General features: G+C 43.5%; 2 protein-coding genes across 2 annotated transcripts in view; one reads left to right on the top strand and one right to left on the bottom strand.

The window, feature by feature from the left end:
* Positions 1-4,784: 4,784 nt before the first annotated feature.
* LOC107574250 (glycine-rich cell wall structural protein-like) lies at positions 4,785-6,107 on the bottom strand (the record flags this gene model as incomplete). The annotated part of the gene is made up of 3 exons (XM_016260700.1): positions 4,785-4,839; positions 5,063-5,986; positions 6,035-6,107. Coding segments are annotated over 3 exons (1,020 nt in total), but the record flags the coding sequence as incomplete, so codon positions are not given.
* A 48-nt stretch (positions 6,108-6,155) lies between these two features.
* Positions 6,156-22,521, top strand: part of LOC107574249 (nebulette-like) — a 33,087-nt gene continuing 16,721 nt past the window's right edge. The window contains exons 1-23 of the mRNA XM_016260699.1: positions 6,156-6,292; positions 6,898-7,008; positions 7,489-7,599; positions 7,680-7,790; positions 7,998-8,108; positions 8,200-8,310; positions 8,965-9,072; positions 9,276-9,386; positions 9,470-9,580; positions 9,653-9,763; positions 13,831-13,941; positions 14,129-14,230; positions 14,344-14,454; positions 15,386-15,496; positions 16,371-16,481; positions 16,556-16,663; positions 16,744-16,854; positions 19,621-19,731; positions 19,816-19,926; positions 20,174-20,284; positions 21,519-21,629; positions 21,859-21,969; positions 22,253-22,357. Coding sequence (XP_016116185.1) covers positions 6,952-7,008; positions 7,489-7,599; positions 7,680-7,790; positions 7,998-8,108; positions 8,200-8,310; positions 8,965-9,072; positions 9,276-9,386; positions 9,470-9,580; positions 9,653-9,763; positions 13,831-13,941; positions 14,129-14,230; positions 14,344-14,454; positions 15,386-15,496; positions 16,371-16,481; positions 16,556-16,663; positions 16,744-16,854; positions 19,621-19,731; positions 19,816-19,926; positions 20,174-20,284; positions 21,519-21,629; positions 21,859-21,969; positions 22,253-22,357 — 2,367 coding nt within the window. The 5' untranslated portion in view covers positions 6,156-6,292; positions 6,898-6,951. The remainder of the gene's footprint in view (positions 6,293-6,897; positions 7,009-7,488; positions 7,600-7,679; positions 7,791-7,997; positions 8,109-8,199; positions 8,311-8,964; positions 9,073-9,275; positions 9,387-9,469; positions 9,581-9,652; positions 9,764-13,830; positions 13,942-14,128; positions 14,231-14,343; positions 14,455-15,385; positions 15,497-16,370; positions 16,482-16,555; positions 16,664-16,743; positions 16,855-19,620; positions 19,732-19,815; positions 19,927-20,173; positions 20,285-21,518; positions 21,630-21,858; positions 21,970-22,252; positions 22,358-22,521) is intronic.

Genomic DNA, 22,521 nt, shown 5'->3' with positions numbered 1-22,521 from the left:
ACACACACACTCATATACACACACACTCATGCACACACACACACATGCACACACATACACACACACACACACACACACTCATATACACACACACTCATGCACACACTCACATACACACACACTCATGCACACACACACACTCATATACACACATGCACACACACACTCATATACTCACACACTCATGCACACACTCACACACACTCACACACACACACACACACTCATATACACATGCACACACACACTCATATACACACACACACTCACACACACTGATATACACACGCACACACGTGTTCAGTCCTGCTCAGTTACCACTTAATGCTGTGAATCTTCAAATTAACTTTGTGCTTTTGTGTTGTGAGCATGTCCTCTTATGTGTGTTTTACTGAATAAATAAGATTTTTTATTATTTCTGACCGAAGTCTCTTCTGCTCACCAGGGCTATTTTTATTAGTTTTTAAAAAATACAGTAAAATGTGAAATATTATTATAATCTAAAACAGCTGTTTTCTATGTGAATCTCTGTTAAACTGTAATGTATCTCTGTGATGTGCAGCTGTATTTTCAGCATCATTCCTCCAGTCTTCAGTGTCACATGATCTTCAGAAATCAGTATAATATGCTGATCTGAAACAGATTTTTTAAACGGTCATATTTTTGAATCAAATAAAGACAGCTTTGGTGAGCAGAAGAGATTTCAGGAGCATCAAACTCGTCAAGCGGTCATTAGCGTCTCTCTAGAGAGTCTCTGCTCTGGTTTATGAGCTGTAATTGTAGAGCGTCCGGCACAGAAAAACAAACAAACTCTCGTTCGGGCTTCGGCTGTGTGATGGTCCAGAAACACACAGAGACTCTCCGACTGTAGATGTGAAAGCTGAAGCGCTGCACACGATCTGGAATCATTTAACCTGCTGGTTCTTTAGAGATGGAGGCTCATGGGAAATGTTTCGCTCTCAGGATACAGTGTCTCCCTCACTTCCTGTCCTGCTGCTCCGTCGTTTCCTCCTCATGTGTCGGTGATGATGTTTGATTGATTGACAGCTGCACCCGTGGCATCAGGAGCTGATTGGTTATATGTGTTCGGGGGCAGGGTCAGCGGTTGCCAGGGAAACGTTCTGCTGATTCAATGGGCATTCATGCTTTATTTTTATCACACAATAGCAGTGAAGTCACGATGAAAAGCTATTGTGTTATTTTCAGAGTTTGACGAGATGATTATTACTGTGATTAGAGCAGAAAGGTTATCGGCGCGTCACCGAAGAACAGGTTCATTTTTAGCTCTTGTCGAGTGTTAAAGGAAAAATCCACCCAAACATGACAACATCTACTCCTGATCCAGATAGAGATATTATGCAGCTTTTGTGTAAATCACTGTTAACATGCAGCCATGAATGAACTGTATTGTCCATCATACAGTAATGAAAGTTTGAGTGACCGTCATGTTCATGTTTTGCTTGCAGTCACTATCCCAAGACATCGTTCACTATCGTGACGGACACGCCGGAGAACCTGCGTCTGAAGCAGCAGAGTGAACTACAGAGTCAGGTGAGAGTCACACGTATGTTACTGGTCACGCGTGACACGGAGCTGGAGCTCAACGCTTCTAACATCCAGTTTCAAATGAACACAACTCATTTTGCATGAAAGCGTTAAGCAGAAATCCAAACCATGTTTTACGAGGGTGACCCAGTTTTCTTCCTTTGATTCTTCTGGATGTTCGTGCAGACGCAGAAGCACTGCAGATATCTGGAAAGCAGTGTCTCGCGTCTGTTATTGATTAGATGAACACTGGCATCTGATCACAAAGATTGTTCTACATGCAAAAGTCTGAGACGATCTGAGAAATGAACAAAGAAACGCTACGAGTAATGCATATTTCACATTCTGCAGTGTTTCTGTTTCCAGACGTCCAGATGAGTTTGTTCAGATCACTGTCTGTGTTCGGGTCGATTGAGCTGTGGCATCGACGCTGATGTCCCACACATTACATCACACTGTGTCTGTGTTTCAAAGCTTCTCTGGAAGTTTGTGACCTAAAAGCGGGTCACGGGTCTGTTCTGATGAGACCCTGTGTGTGTGAGAGAGAGAGAGAGTCTGAGGTGCTTTGGTCTCTGATAACAAACACACAACATCACACTACTGTCACTATGAATGAAAATGACCGGACCTTATTCCTCAGCGACTCACTGAGACGCAGGTGAGATGATCTTCTGTCTTTCGCTCTGATCATGTTCTCAGGATTCATAATATCTCCAGAATAACATCCCTGATGAATGCTTGTTGATCGGATCTGTCTCTGTCTCCTGAGCTCTCGCTCATCGTGAGATCTTTGACTTTGAGGTGTTTGAGGAAGCTCATAAAACCTGCCAGACGCGCCGTGATGTCACTGACGGAGGCGGATGGTCTGCTCGGTCTGTCCTGTGGTTTTCACTCTGTTTATGTTTTGCTTTTCTCTTTTTGGATTCTGATGGTTAAAGCGTTTAGCTTTTCCTGTGATTGTGCCTCATCATTCCCTCATCCAGACTCACTGCTGTCTCACACATGTTTGTCAAACTTAGAAAACGAGAGCGTCTCAATCCCACGAACCGTTTTTAGCAGGCCCTTAAATGCTGCTCTGTAATTAGAGCGAATGAAAAGAGAAAACAGGGTTTTAAACACATTTCCTCCTCTCAACTTCCTCTCTGACTTGTGTTCGTGTGTTTGATTTGAGCTGCTGATGTTCAGATCGTTTCATGTTGGGAAGTATGTGGACTCCATTAGATTCAAATTCTGTTTTCCATTTTCATTTTAATGGTTTCATTAATTTTTAAACATCAAAAAACATATCTAATCAAATTAATTTATGAAACTTTAACAATGTAGCAATTTAATTACATTTTTTATGTAATTATATGACCAAATGAAAGGTTATTTCTTTATTACCAAATTCCATTTTAATTTATCTTTCCTAAATTCTGTGTTATGATTTATTACAAATGTATCATCAAACAACTGTGGTAATCAAATAAATCATTTAAAATATAATCAAGTGAAAATATAACAATTATTTTATAACAAAACATTTCATTTTTGTTCTAATTCATCATTTCAATTCAATTTTTTAGAATTTTACTCAAATAATTTTTTTATAAATGAAAACATGAATTAAAAATATTTTCATTGTGAAATAGTGTTTTAGTGTTTAGTAATAGTAGTAAAAATAGTGTTTTATTCAATTTTATTATTATTATTATTATTATCTGAAATAGTTAAAATCAGTCAAATCAAATAAACTCGTTTTCTGAAGTAGGTTTATAACAGTAGTCTTCCTGTAGTTAAGATGAAAGTCAATATTTGTGTTGAGATGACTGGAGACTGAAATATTAATCAGGCTCTTTTGTGTTTTTGAGGATTGTTATGATCCGGTTGTGATGATGAATGTTGGAGCTGCGGTTATCATGGAGCGGCCCATATGGTGTCTCACAGACGTTTGGCTGCAGAACCAACACACAGGGCCAGATCAACACACACACACACACACACTCAAAACACACTCAGGGCCAGATCCACTCACACACACACACACACACACTCACTCACTCACTCACTCACTACTCACTCACTCACACAGAGACACACACACACACACTCACTCACTCACACACACAGAGACACACACACACTCACTCACTCACTCACACAAAGACACACACACACACACTCACTCACTCACTCACACAGAGACACACACACACTCACTCACTCACTCACACAAAGACACACACACACACACTCACTCACTCACTCACTCACACAGAGACACACACACACACACTCACTCACTCACACACACAGAGACATACACACACATACACTCAAAACACACTCAGGGCCAGATCCCACCTGACCCACACACACTGGTTTCCATGTTTTATGGGTTCATGCCATAGACATAATGGTTTTTCTACTGTACAAACTGTATTTTCTATCCGCTTACCCTGAACCTCCCCCTCACACAAAACTACAGGCATTTTTAGATTCTCAAAACACTTCATTCTGTAGGATTTATAAGCTGTGTTCCTCATGGAGACCCTCGTGTCCCCACAAGGTCAAGGATTTTGTATATTGCCATCTTTGTGTGGACCCATAATGTGGGTAATACCTGATCCACACACACACACACACACACACACACACAGATGTGAATGGTCTGCATCAGAAGTAGTAACTGCTGTCTGTGGTGAACGACACGAGTCGTACGAATGAACTCGAGCTGATGGATGTGAGCTCATTGTCTCAGTTTCAGTCGGATCTCTGGCACTAGTTTTAGTAGTCAGCATCAGTGCTGGTTAACTGAGGGTTAGTGTTCACTCTGAACTTCAGTACTTGGTTTGCTGTCATCACTATGAGCACTAGGACTAGTTATGGTAATGGTTAGTGTGAGGTGCACATATCTCTGCACATTCCTTTCTGTGTGCGACACTTTCTCCTCCAGCAGTGATAACGCTCGAGTGTTTCTAAACGGGGAAGCGTCTCTGATAAGGTCTGTTCCGGAGCAGAAGCTGGTCAGTCGGGCTGAAGCGTCGCTCTGGTCGGCTGCGTCCAGCTCTGAGCTCTGAGTTTGTGTTTCAGTCATGTCTGCCGCTGAGGAAGCTGCTGGACAGATGGACGGAGGTGTGGAGCTGACCGCTGAGGTGAGAGCACTGACCGTGCCGAGCAGAGTCACGGTGACCTTCACACGACTGGCCGCTCTCATACCGCATGTGTGTGTGTGTGTGTTTGTGTGTTTCTCACAGGATTCTCCAGCAGCTGTCACAGCTGATCCAGGTCTTCATCCAAGTTCTGATCCAAAACCTGATCCGACTCTGCCGCTGAGGAAGCTGCTGGACAGATGGACGGAGGTGTGGAGCTGACCGCTGAGGTGAGAGCACTGACCGTGCCGAGCAGAGTCACGGTGACCTTCACACGACTGGCCGCTCTCATACCGCATGTGTGTGTGTGTTTGTGTGTTTCTCACAGGATTCTCCAGCAGCTGTCACAGCTGATCCAGGTCTTCATCCAAGTTCTGATCCAAAACCTGATCCGAGTTCTGTTCTGAATCCTGATCCGACTTCTGATCCAAAACATGATCCGAGTTCTGATCTGAATCCTGATCTGACTTCTGATCTGAATCCTGATCCAAAACCTGATCCGAGTCCTGGTCCAAAACCTGATCCGACTTCTGATCTGAATCCTGATCCGAGTCCTGATCCAAAACCTGATCCGAATCCTGATCCGAGTCCTGGTCCAAAACCTGATCCGACTTCTGATCTGAATCCTGATCCGAGTCCTGATCCAAAACCTGATCCGAATCCTGATCCGAGTCCTGGTCCAAAACCTGATCCGACTTCTGATCTGAATCCTGATCCGAGTCCTGATCCAAAACCTGATCCGAATCCTGATCCGAGTCCTGGTCCAAAACCTGATCCGACTTCTGATCTGAATCCTGATCCGAGTCCTGATCCAAAACCTGATCCGAATCCTGATCCGAGTCCTGGTCCAAAACCTGATCCGACTTCTGATCTGAATCCTGATCCGAGTCCTGATCCAAAACCTGATCCGAATCCTGATCCGAGTCCTGGTCCAAAACCTGATCCGACTTCTGATCTGAATCCTGATCCGAGTCCTGATCCAAAACCTGATCCGAATCCTGATCCGAGTCCTGGTCCAAAACCTGATCCGACTTCTGATCTGAATCCTGATCCGAGTCCTGATCCAAAACCTGATCCGAATCCTGATCCGAGTCCTGGTCCAAAACCTGATCCGACTTCTGATCTGAATCCTGATCCGAGTCCTGATCCAAAACCTGATCCGAATCCTGATCCGAGTCCTGGTCCAAAACCTGATCCGACTTCTGATCTGAATCCTGATCCGAGTCCTGATCCAAAACCTGATCCGAATCCTGATCCGAGTCCTGGTCCAAAACCTGATCCGACTTCTGATCTGAATCCTGATCCGAGTCCTGATCCAAAACCTGATCCGAATCCTGATCCGAGTCCTGGTCCAAAACCTGATCCGACTTCTGATCCGAATCCTGATCCGAGTCCTGATCCGAATCCTGATCCGAGTCCTGGTCCAAAACCTGATCCGATCGTGTCCTCGTGTGTGTGTGTGTGTGTGTCCTCGTGTGTGTGTGTGTGTGTGTGTTTTGCTTCAATAGAGGAAGAATACCAACGGCAGGAAGAAGCTGGTGAACGATGTGTGCTCGTGTGTTCCTGAAACATTGGAGATTCTACACGCTAAACACGCCTCACAGCTGAACAGTGAGGTGAGACGAGATCGTCAGAGCCACACATCATTCATAAATAAAGGTCATCAGCAGGGTTTCTGCCGGTCTTACATTAAAACAGATAGAAAATAGACAAGCTAAAATAAATGTCCCGGCATGAAGTGTTGCCAAATGAGTCTCTTCCTCAGTGTTTCTGTCTTGTTTTCCAGTACAAATTTCTAAAGATTCTTAAATCAAGGTGCATTTACTGGAGATGCAAAATGATTTGAAGTCTTGTTTTCTGAGAGATGTATCAAAATTAAGTGACTTCATGCTTAAATTAATGCTGTTCAGTTGCTTTGTCACAATCTGTATTGTTAAAAGCGCTATATAAATAAAGGTGACTTGACTTGACTTAAAACAAGAACAAATATCTGTCAATGGGGAATGAATTAACTTGATTTTTAATTTGCACCCATTGGCAGATATTTGTTCTTGTTTTAATTGTAAACAAACTACATTTTGATCAATTACTCAGTACATTTATAGACATTTGCATTGGAAAACAAGACAGAATGTCAGTTTTTTGCAGTGTGTGTATGTGTCTGTGTGTGTGTGTGTCTGTCTGTGCGTGTGTGTGTGTGTGTGTGTGTGTGTGTGTTCAGCTGCTGTACCGTGAGGATGGACGCAGGGATCTGTGTGTCAATCTGTACTCGCTGATGCCCGACACGCCAGACACGGAGTTTGCTAGAGAGATGAGTGATCTTCAGAGTGAGGTACGACACGCCACAAACACGCTCAGACACACACAATCCAACTATCTATCTATTCAACTATCCTTTTATCCATCCATATATCTCTCCATCTATTCAACTATCCATCTTGACCCTCAAATTTCACACCATTTTAAATGATCAGACAATATTTTGACAAGCCAGCATAAAACTGGCCCAATGTCATTCTAAACACAAGATTCAACAAAAACTAAAGCGCTCTGGATGCTAAAAGAGTCTCATAGTTTTAGTTTGAGAGCGGCGCTACGGTCGGATGTATCTGGACAGTGTTGTATTTAACACAGGGTGCTCAAACTCAGATAACACTACACACAGGCGCCGTCACAGACAACAGACCAACCAAACGCTGCCAAACTGTGCTCTGAATCCAAGAGGAAATACCACACACACACACACACACACACACACACACGCTCAGACACACATGCCAGTCACATGATGATGATGGTGGTGATGTTTCAGGTCAGATATAAAGAGGATGGGAGGAAGAAGCTGTCGTGTAGTCTGTACTCTCAGCTGCCCGACACGACTGACACGCAACACGCCAAACGCATGACGGATCTGCAGAGCGACGTAACGCACACGCATCACTCATGTTCACCTGTCCGATGTCATGTGACCGCGCTCTTACACCTGCTCTCATTGTCTGACAGAATAAATACAAAGAAGCTGGCAGAAAAAACGCTTCCACATGTCTGTACTCACAACTGCCTGAAACCCTGGAGACTCAACACGCTAAAGAAGCGCACCAGCTGCAGAGCCAGGTGCAAAAATACAGGAATTAACACTTTTATTCATCGAGGATGCTTTGAATTTATCAAAAGTGACAGTAAAGACATTTATAATGTTACAGTAGATTTCTCTTTCAAATAAATGCTGTTCTTTTGAACTTTCTGTTCAAAAGAACAGTTTCCACAAAAACATTCAGCAGCACGACTGTGTTCAACACTGATAATAATCAGTGTGCTCAGGTGAAGTATAAGGAGGCCAGTAAGCAGCAGATGAGCAGATCTCTGTACCATCAGCTCTCAGAGACTCCAGAGACTCAACACGCTCGAGACGCCGCTCACATCCAGAGCGAGGTAACACTGACACGCTCCTGTTCTGCAGAACGCATCTCTTCCAGTGTGTGTTGACCGAGAATGTGAGTGTGTGTGTGTGTTGTGTGATCAGCTGAAGTACAGGCAGGGCCGGGCGTCTGTGATGGGCAGTAGTTTGTTCTCGCTGATGACAGAGACGCCGCAGAACGAGTTTGTGAAGCAGCAGATGGAGCTCCGGAGTGAGGTGAACATGTCTGTCTATTCCAGTACAATATCTGAACATTCCTAAACCACGAGAAGCTAAATTAGTCTTCTTTTCTGAGAAACTGATCAAAATGAAGTGAGTTTAGGCTTAAAATAAATATCCACCTGTGGGGTCAGAAAAATCACCTTAATTCTGAGGGAAAAACCCAAATTTTTAAATAAAAATTATAGATTTTTATGTCAAAAATCATTAGGATATTAAGTAACGATCATGTTCCATGAAGATATTTAGTACATCTCCTACCGTAAATATATCAAAACTTAATGTTTGATTAGTAATATGCATTGCTAAGAACTTCATTTGAACAACTTTAAAGATGATTTTCTCAATATTTAGATTTTTTTGCACCCTCAGATTCCAGATTTTCAAATATTGTCTGATCCTAACAAACCATACATCAATGGAAAGCTATTTATTCAGCTTCCAGATGATGCATACATCTCAATTTCACAAAATTGACCCTTATGACTGGTTTTGTGCTCCAGGGTCACACACATATATATATATATATATATAAATAATTGTATGTCATCCGACTGCCCCTAGTTTGAGAAGCACTGATCTGGAATCTTCTTTATGTTTTGTGACTTCATGTTAAGTGTTTTCCTCTTCACGTGTGTTTGTGTGTTTCAGCTGAAGTATAAAGCTGACGTGAAGGAAAACTCCAGTAATCTGTACTCGCTCATGCCCGAGACGCTGGACACGCAGTACGCCAAACACGCCGCGGAGTTACAGAGTGACGTACGACACACACGCGTGTGAACTCACTGAGGCTCGTCAGAGCAACAATATATCAGTCACTCTCTCCCTGATCACCATAGCAACCCCTTAACAACACCATAGCAACCACTTACCTAGCCCTAGCAACCATCCCGAACACCCTAGCAACCATCTCTGAGCTCAGATCATTCAGATGTCTGGATTGTGAATCATGTTGACCTCAGGTGAAGTATAAGGAGGCCAGTAAGCAGCAGATGAGCAGATCTCTGTACCATCAGCTCCCAGAGACTCCAGAGACTCAACACGCTCGAGACGCCGCTCACATCCAGAGCGAGGTAACGCTGCACACGCCCGCGTCACGCCTCCTCACACGCGTCTGACCGCAGCGCCTGACCTTCATCTGATCATCTGCACTCAGGTGGCCTATAAAGGCATCAGGAAGGGCGATTTCTCGGGTTCCTCCTTCACTGCGGTTCCAGACTCGGCAGAGATGAAGTTCATTCAGCAGATCTCGCACGTGCTCAGTGAGGTGTGGCTCATTTCATTCATGATGCTGATGTGACATGCGTCACGCGTGACTCCATCTCCATGTGTGTTTCAGAAAGAGTACCGTGAGAAGGGCCAGAGGAGCCTCTCATCCAGCGTTTACTCTCAGCTGCCCGACACTCCAGAGACACAGTTCATCAAATCAGTGTCTGACCTGCAGAGCGAGGTGAGCGAACATGTACTATTAGAGTCAGTTATTTTACAATAAAAGCAATCAAAATATAAAATGATAGACTAAAGCAATAAGCCCCGTGAAGCTGTGGTTTACAGACGTAAACAAAGGTGTGTGTTACTTTGTAGCGTCATTTACAACAGCTTCGAACGCAGCTCAGCCAATCAGAGTCAAGCACCGGAACTCTCCGCTTTATAAATGTAAACTTAAAAACAAAAAAAGCAATCAAAATAAAACTCTTAGTAAAAAAGACTAAATATTTTATTAGTTTAGTTGCATTTCATGTGCGCATTAATCGACATCAGAGAACCGTGAACATGAGATTGTGTTGTAAAATTACTGAATTAATAACCTAAAATCCCAGGGAGACTACAAGTAAATTTTTGAGCTCAGAGTGGTTCGGTTGATGAAAAACATTTGGGAATCTCTGACTGAAACACCTGCGTTTGCGTCGCATCACGGACAGACACAGTTTGTGAATGACAGGAGCTCAGCATGTGTGATGAGGAAGCGTGTGTATTTACACATGACTGTGTATGTAGGTTAAATATAAAGAGAAGAACAAAACAGATGCATCTCTTTATGCCTGTCTGCCCGAGACTCAGAACACGGAACACGCCAAACACGCTGGAGAGCTGTGCAGTGAGGTATGTACGGCACTGACAGCAGATTCACACGCACTCATGAGCATCACACTGACCGCAGGTGTGTTTCCTTCAGCTGAAGTATAAAGAGGCCGTGAAGAAGGATCTGTCCTCACCGCTGTACTCGCAGATGAGCGACACCGCAGAGATCCAGCGGCTCCGAGATCTCACTGCACTGCAGAGTCAGGTAACGCACATGAACACACCTGGACACACATGAACCTACGTAAACACACATGAACTTACCTGAACACACATGAACATACCTGAACACACCTGCACACACATGAACATACCTGAACACACATGAACATACCTGAACACACATGAACCTACCTGAACACACATGAACATACCTGAACATACATGAACACACCTGAACATATGTGAACACACATGAACATACCTGAACACACATGAACCTACCTGAACACACGTAAACACACATGAACTTACCTGAACACACATGAACACACCTAAACACACATGAACATACGTGAACACACATGAACACACCTGAACATACGTGAACACACATGAACACACCTGAACATACGTGAACACACATGAACTTACCTGAACACACATGAACATACCTGAACACGCATGAACACACCTGAACACACATGAACACAAGTGAACACGCATGAACATACCTGAACAGACATGAACACACATGAACATACCTGCACACACCTGCACACACCTGAACACACATGAACATACCTGAACATACCTGAACATACCTGAACACACCTGCACACACCTGAACACGCATGAACACATCTGAACACACATGAACACACCTGAACACGCATGAACACATCTGAACACACCTGAACACGCATGAACACATCTGAACACACATGAACACACCTGAACATACCTGAACACATCTGCACACACATGAACATACCTGAACACACCTAAACACACATGAACACACATGAACATACCTGAACACACATGAACATACCTGAACACACCTGAACACACATGAACATACCTGAACACACCTAAACACACATGAACATACCTGAACACACCTAAACACACATGAACACACCTGAACACGCATGAACACATCTGAACACACCTGAACACGCATGAACACACCTGAACACGCATGAACACACCTGAACACGCATGAACACATCTGAACACACCTGAACACAAGTGAACACACCTGAACACACATGGACACACCTGAACACGCATGAACACACCTGAACACACATGGACACACCTGAACACGCATGAACACACATGGACACGCCTGAACACGCATGAACACACATGGACACGCCTGGACACGCCTGAACACGCATGGACACGCCTGGACATACCTGAACATACCTGAACACACGTGAACATACCTGAACACACCTGAACATACCTGAACATACCTGAACACACGTGAACATACCTGTATGTCTCTAGTGCAGACCGTATACAGCTTTTATTCAGAGACTCAAACTGAGCAAAAATATGCAATTTGCTGCAAATGCTGATATTTATATGATGATATTCTGATGCTTGTAATGCCGCCTGGACATACCTGAACACACATGAACACAACTGAACATACCTGGACATACCTGAACACACCTGCACACACATGAACATACCTGAACACACCTGCGCACACATGAACATACCTGAACATACCTGAACACACATGAACACACCTGAACACACATGAACACACCTGAACATACCTGAACACACCTAAACACACATGAACATACCTGAACACGCCTGATCACGCCTGAACACGCCTGAACACACTTGAACAAATCTGAACACGCCTGAACACGCCTGAACACACATGAACACAACTGAACATACCTGGACATACCTGAGCACACCTGAACACACCTGAACATACCTGTATGTCTCTAGTGCAGACCGTAGACAGCTTTTATTCAGAAACTCAAACTGAGCAAAAATATGCAATTTGCTGCAGATGCTGATATTTATATGATGATATTCTGATGCTTGTAATGCAAATCAGTGAGATCTTTATAACAGTAGAGCAGATACTGACATAAAATGCTATAAATATCAGTGGACGCTCTATATCTCCAGTAATAATACGATGAGACTGAAATGCTCCAAACATATAATGCAGTGATTGAGAGCTGAAGAAATGAAGATGTGAGATGTTCTGGAGGCTTGTGAAGATCATTCCTCCGCTGAGGAACAGTGAAAGTAAAGCTTCTGGAAACAAACGCTCCTCAAAAGATCCTGAGGATCAGATTTGAGACTCTAAAACATGATTGATGGAGAATCAAGTAAAGCTGAGCTGCTTCAGTGCAGTAAGTGTTCATCTGGAGATATTACTGACGTTATAATATTAATAGTATTAGTAAATATTACGTTTACTTGATAAAAATCAGTACAGATTTGACAGAAAAACACACGTGAAGCTCCAGCTGAAGCTAGACGTTTGTACACGTTGTTACACTAAAAGAGCTTTTACTGAATAAAACACTTGAACAAAAAGTGATGAAAACTCATATCTTTATAACAGTGTAGCAGATACTTGCATAAAATGATCTAAATATCAGTGGTCGCTCTATATCTCCAATAACATGTCTTAGTAAGATGAGATTGAAATGATCCAAACATATAATGTGATGCAATCCAATGCTGATTGAGAGCTGAAGAAATAAAGGCTCCTCAGAAGATGTGAGATGTTCTGGAGGCTTGTGAAGATCATTCCTCCGCTGAGGAACAGTGAAAGTAAAGCTTCTGGAAACAAACGCTCCTCAAAAGATCCTGAGGATCAGATTTGAGACTCTAAAACATGATTGATGGAGAATCAAGTAAAGCTGAGCTGCTTCAGTGCAGTAAGTGTTCATCTGGAGATATTACTGCAGTTATGATATTAATAGTAATAGTAAATATTACATTTACTTGATAAAAATTAGTACAGATTTGACAGAAAAACACACGTGAAGCTCCAGCTGAAGCTAGACGTTTGTACAGTTACACTAAAAGAGCTTTTACTGAATAAAACACTCTAAACTCTCAATCAGACGACAGAAGACATGAGGAGATTGAGTGTGACATGATTAACAGCAAAGTTTTGATTATTGCATCAAATATGATACAATAATGATATCTTTATAGGGTTAAAACAAGAACAAATATCTGCCAATGAGATGCTGGTCAGTGTTGATTAGTATGGTGACTATGAACGTGTGCTGATGTGTTTCAGGTTCAGTACAAGACTGAAGGACAGAAGCTCATGAGCTCCAGTGTTTATTCTCAGATGGCAGAGACTCCAGAGACGCAGTTCATGAAGACAGTGACTGAACTCCAGAGCGACGTGAGGATGCACACGCCACACACACACGTGTGCTGATAGTGACGTCACATACAATCTGATCTGATGTGTGTGTGTGTGCTCAGGTGAAGTATAAGGAGGCCAGTAAGCAGCAGATGAGCAGATCTCTGTACCATCAGCTCCCAGAGACTCCAGAGACTCAACACGCTCGAGACGCCGCTCACATCCAGAGCGAGGTAACTGCTTCTTCATCATCATCATCAGTTTAACTATGCGTCTGATCAGTAAAGCATCAGCACACTCTCCTCAACAGCACACATGATGTGAGGAATCATTCATGTCACTCAGTGCTGCAGCTGTGATCAGCGTGGGCTGTAGTACTAGTGATGGTCGAGTTAGTGAACTGTCTGTCTGTGGTTTCAGGTGAAGTATAAAGAGAAGGTGAACTCCTCGTCTCTTTACTCGCGTCTGCCAGAGACGCCAGAGACTCGACTGGCCAGAGAGCTGACAGACGTCTGCAGCGAGGTACGGCTCACACAGCATCTGAAGGGTTAACATGGTTCCTGTGGTCACGTGAGCGGTCAGTTAGCGGGGTGTGTGGGTCAGTGGGTTATCAGGAGGTTATTTTAACTCTGCAGGTCAGATATAAAGAGGAGGGGAAGAGAGACGTGTCGTCCTGTCTGTACTCACATCTGCCCGAGACGCCGGCGACGCAGTTCGCCAAACAGCAGAGTGAACTCCAGAGCCAGGTAAACGTCACTGCGTTCACTGATTAGCAGTCGTTAATCGTGTTCATTTGCTCATTTCCAGTCGTTTTTGTCAGGTGTGATTCTGAGCTAGAGCTGCACGTTATTGCACTATTTTTTTCTGCTCTGTATATTGTGATATGAAAAAATACAGTTTGACCAGAAGACTTGAAAAGCTCCATTTAAAAACAAACAAACAATCGTTCTAGAGTGTGTGGGTGATTTTGTTAGAGTGCATCTTTATGTAAAACAAAATTATTTTTAGAATTTAAATGTAAATCATTCTTAGGGCTGAACGGTTTGAGAAAAATGTAGGTGTTGATAGTAAATCATACCTGTTTCAGTAACTATAAAGTAAACAGTTTTTATATTTCTTTCCACTTGAGTTTTCATAGGCCACATTTATACTGTTTTTGAACAGTTCAGTATGACTAAAAAATAAATAAGAAATTATTAAACAAAATAAAATATTAAACAAAATAAATAATGTATTCTAGTAATCCTGTTGTAGTGTAAAATAAGAATTAATTTAAATCAAATTAATTGTAAAAAATTTTTACTGTAACTGTTTTATAATGTATTACAATGCTGAGGTGCAGATAATTGCCACTATTTGCAATAAGTAATTAGCAGAATATCCTGCTATTTTAACATAGTATAGATTATATAAATAGATTAAATGACATAAATAGAATCTATAGCTATTTGCACTTAATGTAAATAGCATATATCACTAAAAAAATACTGTTAGTGTAAATAGCCCCCGCGCGTACAGCACCCCCAACCAAAAACATGTTCCCACACCCCTGTGTGTGTGTGTGTGTGTGTGAGACTCTGTCTGTGTGTATGTGTGTGTGTGTGTGTGTGTGACTCTATCTGTGTGTATGTGTGTGTGTGTGTGATGTTGATGGTGTGATGTTCGTGTGTGTTGTAGAATCAGTACCGGAGAGAGACGCAGGAGGATCTGTCTCACTGTCTGTACTCTCAGCTGCCCGAGACGCTTCACACACAGTTTGTGAAGGAGCTGACGCCGCTCATCAGTGAGGTGATCATCCGTCCACATTCATCCAGACACATCTGAAAACGCTCTCCATCCAAACCCGTGTTTTCAGGCGTTGCTCGTCCACACACTGAAACATCTGCAGACTCTTAAATCGCCTCACAGTGCTCTCATAAATCCACACAGAAGCTCACTGAGAGAACAGACAAAACAGTATCCCACCACACGCTGGTGTCCAGATTCTGTGTTGGGTATAAAACACAATCGGAGAGCAATTACAAGCACATTTTCTGTCATCTTTGTGGAGATGTCAAGAATATTTTGTACAGTCTTCATATTACAACACTTTGAAAGTGGATAGTAGGCATAACGACATCTTGTTTGTTTCAGGTTAAGTTGATTGCATGGCTGCATTATATGATTAAACATGCATCAATGTTTTAAAATGAACCCCATTTTCACAATTAAAACATGAAAACGGCATTTTAAAATGTATTCACTTGGGAGAGCGTCATCAAAACTGTTTTCACTGGACAAAAACACAGAAAAAGATGCATCTTCAAATTAAAGTGTCCATACTGTTGTGTCAGTAGCTTTATTCTGTGGGCCGCGTCTCAAACGCTGCTGTATCTCTGAGCTGATAAGTGTGGCTATAGTTAGCCGCTCGTCCCAGAGCTCCACTCGTGACTCACCGTTCGCTCGGACAATCTGTGCTTTAGTGCAGAGAACAATATTCAACACAAACACATGATGATGTTTGATCATCCCGAAATGATTCATCAGTCACATTTATTTATACAGCGCTTTTTACAATACAGATCGTCAAAGCAGCTTCACAGTAATAAACAGGAAGATAAGTGTTAATGTTCTCATCTGATAGTGTCAGTGCGGTTAAATCAGTCACATATTGATGTTTCAGAGCAAATACAGAGAGTCTGGTAAGAAGGAGAGCAGCACGTCTCTGTATCACACGCTCCCAGAAACCAGAGACACGCAACACGCCAGAGACGCCACACAGATCCAGAGCGAGGTGCGTCCCAGCGTCTGCATGTGCTTCAGATTCAGAGCAGATTCAGTCGCTCAGCGTCTGTTTCTCCTCCACAGGTCAGATATAAAGAAGGGAAGAAGCTGCAGTCGTGCAGTGTTTACTCTCAGCTGCCACAGACGCCGCAGACTCAGCTCGCTGCCAGAGTCTCGGAGCTGCAGAGCAATGTAACGACACACACGATCACTCAATCATCATGATCAGTACAGTCAGTCTCAGTAAACGCATGCGGGAATCTGTTTTCCAGAATAAATACAGAGAGGACGGCAGGAGGAGCGTCTCCAGCTGCCTGTATTCTCAGCTGCACGAGACTCCAGAGACACAGTTTGTCCGAACAGTGACCGAACTGCAGAGCGACGTGAGCAAATGACTCACATGAATCAAAACACTCACACACACACACAGTCTCACTCACACACACACACAGTCTCACTCACACACACACACAGTCTCACTCACACACACACACAGTCTCACTCACACACACACACAGTCTCACTCACACACACACACAGTCTCACTCACACACACACACAGTCTCACTCACACACACACACAGTCTCACTCACACACACACACAGTCTCACTCACACACACACACAGTCTCACTCACACACACACACAGTCTCACTCACACACACACACAGTCTCACTCACACACACACACAGTCTCACTCACACACACACACAGTCTCACTCACACACACACACAGTCTCACTCACACACACACACAGTCTCACTCACACACACACACAGTCTCACTCACACACACACACAGTCTCACTCACACACACACACAGTCTCACTCACACACACACACAGTCTCACTCACACACACACACAGTCTCACTCACACACACACACAGTCTCACTCACACACACACACAGTCTCACTCACACACACACACAGTCTCACTCACACACACACACAGTCTCACTCACACACACACACAGTCTCACTCACACACACACACAGTCTCACTCACACACACACACAGTCTCACTCACACACACACACAGTCTCACTCACACACACACACAGTCTCACTCACACACACACACAGTCTCACTCACACACACACACAGTCTCACTCACACACACACACAGTCTCACTCACACACACACACAGTCTCACTCACACACACACACAGTCTCACTCACACACACACACAGTCTCACTCACACACACACACAGTCTCACTCACACACACACACAGTCTCACTCACACACACACACAGTCTCACTCACACACACACACAGTCTCACTCACACACACACACAGTCTCACTCACACACACACACAGTCTCACTCACACACACACACAGTCTCACTCACACACACACACAGTCTCACTCACACACACACACAGTCTCACTCACACACACACACAGTCTCACTCACACACACACACAGTCTCACTCACACACACACACAGTCTCACTCACACACACACACAGTCTCACTCACACACACACACAGTCTCACTCACACACACACACAGTCTCACTCACACACACACACAGTCTCACTCACACACACACACAGTCTCACTCACACACACACACAGTCTCACTCACACACACACACAGTCTCACTCACACACACACACAGTCTCACTCACACACACACACAGTCTCACTCACACACACACACAGTCTCACTCACACACACACACAGTCTCACTCACACACACACACAGTCTCACTCACACACACACACAGTCTCACTCACACACACACACAGTCTCACTCACACACACACACAGTCTCACTCACACACACACACAGTCTCACTCACACACACACACAGTCTCACTCACACACACACACAGTCTCACTCACACACACACACAGTCTCACTCACACACACACACAGTCTCACTCACACACACACACAGTCTCACTCACACACACACACAGTCTCACTCACACACACACACAGTCTCACTCACACACACACACAGTCTCACTCACACACACACACAGTCTCACTCACACACACACACAGTCTCACTCACACACACACACAGTCTCACTCACACACACACACAGTCTCACTCACACACACACACAGTCTCACTCACACACACACACAGTCTCACTCACACACACACACAGTCTCACTCACACACACACACAGTCTCACTCACACACACACACAGTCTCACTCACACACACACACAGTCTCACTCACACACACACACAGTCTCACTCACACACACACACAGTCTCACTCACACACACACACAGTCTCACTCACACACACACACAGTCTCACTCACACACACACACAGTCTCACTCACACACACACACAGTCTCACTCACACACACACACAGTCTCACTCACACACACACACAGTCTCACTCACACACACACACAGTCTCACTCACACACACACACAGTCTCACTCACACACACACACAGTCTCACTCACACACACACACAGTCTCACTCACACACACACACAGTCTCACTCACACACACACACAGTCTCACTCACACACACACACAGTCTCACTCACACACACACACAGTCTCACTCACACACACACACAGTCTCACTCACACACACACACAGTCTCACTCACACACACACACAGTCTCACTCACACACACACACAGTCTCACTCACACACACACACAGTCTCACTCACACACACACACAGTCTCACTCACACACACACACAGTCTCACTCACACACACACACAGTCTCACTCACACACACACACAGTCTCACTCACACACACACACAGTCTCACTCACACACACACACAGTCTCACTCACACACACACACAGTCTCACTCACACACACACACAGTCTCACTCACACACACACACAGTCTCACTCACACACACACACACTCTCACTCTCACACACACACACTCACTCACTCACCCACTCACAGTGTGTTCATGTTTCTAGATAATGTAAACCTAAAGACACTGTATGTCATTGTGATTCATTTGAGTCTTATGTATTTAATTTAATTAAAATGATTCACAGCCCTTAGAGAGGCCATTCACATGTTCGTCGAGTGCATTATGAGAACATTAACCCATCAGATGTGGAGTGAAACCGGAGTACCCATGAGTGACTGTGTGTTTGTGTGCTTTCAGAGTAAATATAAAGAGGCAGGAAGGAAGCAGGCGTCAGGCGCTCTGTATTCACTGCTGCCGGAGACTCTGGAGACTCAACACGCCAAAGACGCCACGGACCTCCTGAGTCAGGTGAAAGAACCGCTGTTATATGAGCCACGGGACACATGTGTCAGGATAAACACGCATGGAAATTAACATTTGCTTTGATTTCAGACGAAATACAAGGAGGAGGCGAAGAAAGAGGCTTCTGCCAGTCTGTACGCTCTTCTGCCAGAGACGACTGAGACTCAGCACGCCAAAAACATCTCTGAACTCCTGAGCAAGGTGTGTGTGTGTGTGTGTCACATCCCATCCACTCATGTTCTGACCAAATCATTTCAAATTCTGAGTGAAACCTTTAATTTTCTGACTGAGCAAATAATTTCAAATCTAGAATCATTTCACATTCTGACTCAGTAAATTGTTTCATATCTTCACTTATTGAATTGTTTCATATTTTGGCTCACTAAATCGTTTCATATCTTCACTCAGTGAATCGTCTCATATGTTGACTCTGATTGTTTCCTCTCAGAATAAGTACAAGCGGAGCGGTAAACAGGAGAACAGCAGCAGTATTTACTCTCAGATGCCGCAAACACAGGAAACACAGTTTGCCAAACAGATGGCGGAGCTTCAGAGTGATGTACGTGTGTGTGTGTGTGTGTGTGTGAGACTCTGTGTGTTTGTGGTTGATGTGTGTGCATAGGCGGGGAGTGGGGGTGATGAGGGTGCTGCAGCACCCCCTGTTTTTTTATGTGGGCAACTGTTTAACTGTTGGGAATAATAAAAAAAAAATCTTGTTGGCAGAGGCTATTTACACTGATTCCACCTACCAACGTTTGATTGGGCTTGGCAACATTACAAAAGACGGTCATTAATCATCAGATTCAGTGGCGTAGATGATAAAGCGTGTGTCATAGCCTACTACTTTTGACGCGATCGACCCGGGTTCGAATCTGCCTTTTGGTGAACTTTTTTTCTCCCTTTTCAAATTTCAGATCACATCAGAAAAGCATTTATTTTTTATGAAAATGAAGGAAATAATCAAAAAGTTGAAAATAAAGTATCAGAGGATTAGGATTAGGGTAGGTGTAGGGAGGGCTTTTGTCCCAATAAGGTGGCATCCATTCAAACACTGATTCCACCTACCAACGTTTGATTGGGCTTGGTAACATTACAAAAGACGGTCATTAATCATCAGATTCAGTGGCGTAGATGATAAAGCGTGTGTCATAGCCTACTACTTTTGACGCGATCGACCCGGGTTCGAATCTGCCTTTTGGTGAACTTTTTTTCTCCCTTTTCAAATTTCAGATCACATCAGAAAAGCATTTATTTTTAATGAAAATGAAGGAAATAATCAAAAAGTTGAAAATAAAGTATCAGGTAGGATTAGGGTAGGTGTAGGGAGGGCTTTTGTCCCAATAAGGTGGCATCCATTCAATCATTTGAATTATAATTAAAATTTACACTCAATAATGTATAAATTATTGCATTCTGTTTTATAATGTATTACAATGCTGAGGTGCAGATAATTGCCACTTGCAATAAGTAATTAGCAGAATATCCTGCTATTTTAACATAGTATAGATTATATAAATAGATTAAATGACATAAATAGAATCTATAGCTATTTGCACTTAATGTAAATAGCATATATCACTAAAAAAATACTGCTATTTTCACTAAGTGTAAATAGCCCCCGCGCGTACAGCACCCCCAACCTAAAACATGTTCCCACACCCCTGTGTGTGTGTGTGTGTGTGTGTGTGAGACTCTGTCTGTGTGTATGTGTGTATGTGTGTGTGTGTGTGTGTGTGTGTGTGTGTGTGTGTGTGTGTGTGATGTTGATGGTGTGATGTTCGTGTGTGTTGTAGAATCAGTACCGGAGAGAGACGCAGGAGGATCTGTCTCACTGTCTGTACTCTCAGCTGCCCGAGACGCTGCACACACAGTTTGTGAAGGAGCTGACGCCGCTCATCAGTGAGGTGATCATCAGGGATTCTCATATTCTTCTGCTTCTGGCTTGCAAAAACTATGAAGATAACTGTAATGATAACTATAATTTATTAAAAAGTGATAGTTATAGTTATCATTCTTGGTGTGAACGGGCTTTTAAAGCCTCACGTTAGAGTTGAACAGTGACCTAGTGCTGTCCAAAGGTGTTTTAATGAGCTACTTGAATATTAATGATATGTAAATGATGTGTGAATGTAGAATAAATATAAGGAGGATGGAAAGAAGGAGCTGCAGAAGTGCCTGTATGCCCATCTGCCCGAAACCAGTGAAACACAACACGCCCGAGAGCTGAAACAACTCTACAGTCAGGTACACTTACACACACACACACACACACACACACACACTCACACTCACTCATAGTGTTTGATAGTGTTTCAATCAGTACTCTGAATCAGTTCTCTGAAACAGTACTCGGAATCAAGTACTCTGAATCAGTTCTCTGAATCAGTTCTCTGAATCAGTTCTCTGAATCAAGTACTCTGAATCAGTGCTCTGAATCAGTACTCTGAATCAGTACTCTGAATCAGTTCTCTGAATCAGTTCTGTGAGTCAGTGCTGTGCTGAAGCTGCTGTTTTCTGTTCTGTGCAGAAGAGCTATAGAGACTCTCTGGACGCTCAGGTGTGTCTGTACACTCAGATGCCACAGACCATTGAGACGGTGTTCGCTAAAGAAGTGTCCAAACAGCAGAGTGACGTGAGTGAGATCATGTGATGTGTTATTCATGAGTGTTGATCATCCGTCAGTATGTGTGATCGCGGAATCATAAACAATGGCCTCGTCATTGAGTGTGTGTGTGTGTGTGTGTGTGTGAGTGTGAGTGTATATGAGTGTGTGTGTGTGTGTGTGTGTGTGTGTGT

Source organism: Sinocyclocheilus grahami, unplaced genomic scaffold, assembly GCF_001515645.1.
Source record: "Sinocyclocheilus grahami isolate Dianchi unplaced genomic scaffold, SAMN03320097.WGS_v1.1 scaffold2161.1, whole genome shotgun sequence".
Taxonomy (NCBI): Eukaryota; Metazoa; Chordata; class Actinopteri; order Cypriniformes; family Cyprinidae; genus Sinocyclocheilus; species Sinocyclocheilus grahami.
Note: the sequence above shows the minus strand (reverse complement) of the source record. Positions and strands in the feature narration are given on the sequence as shown.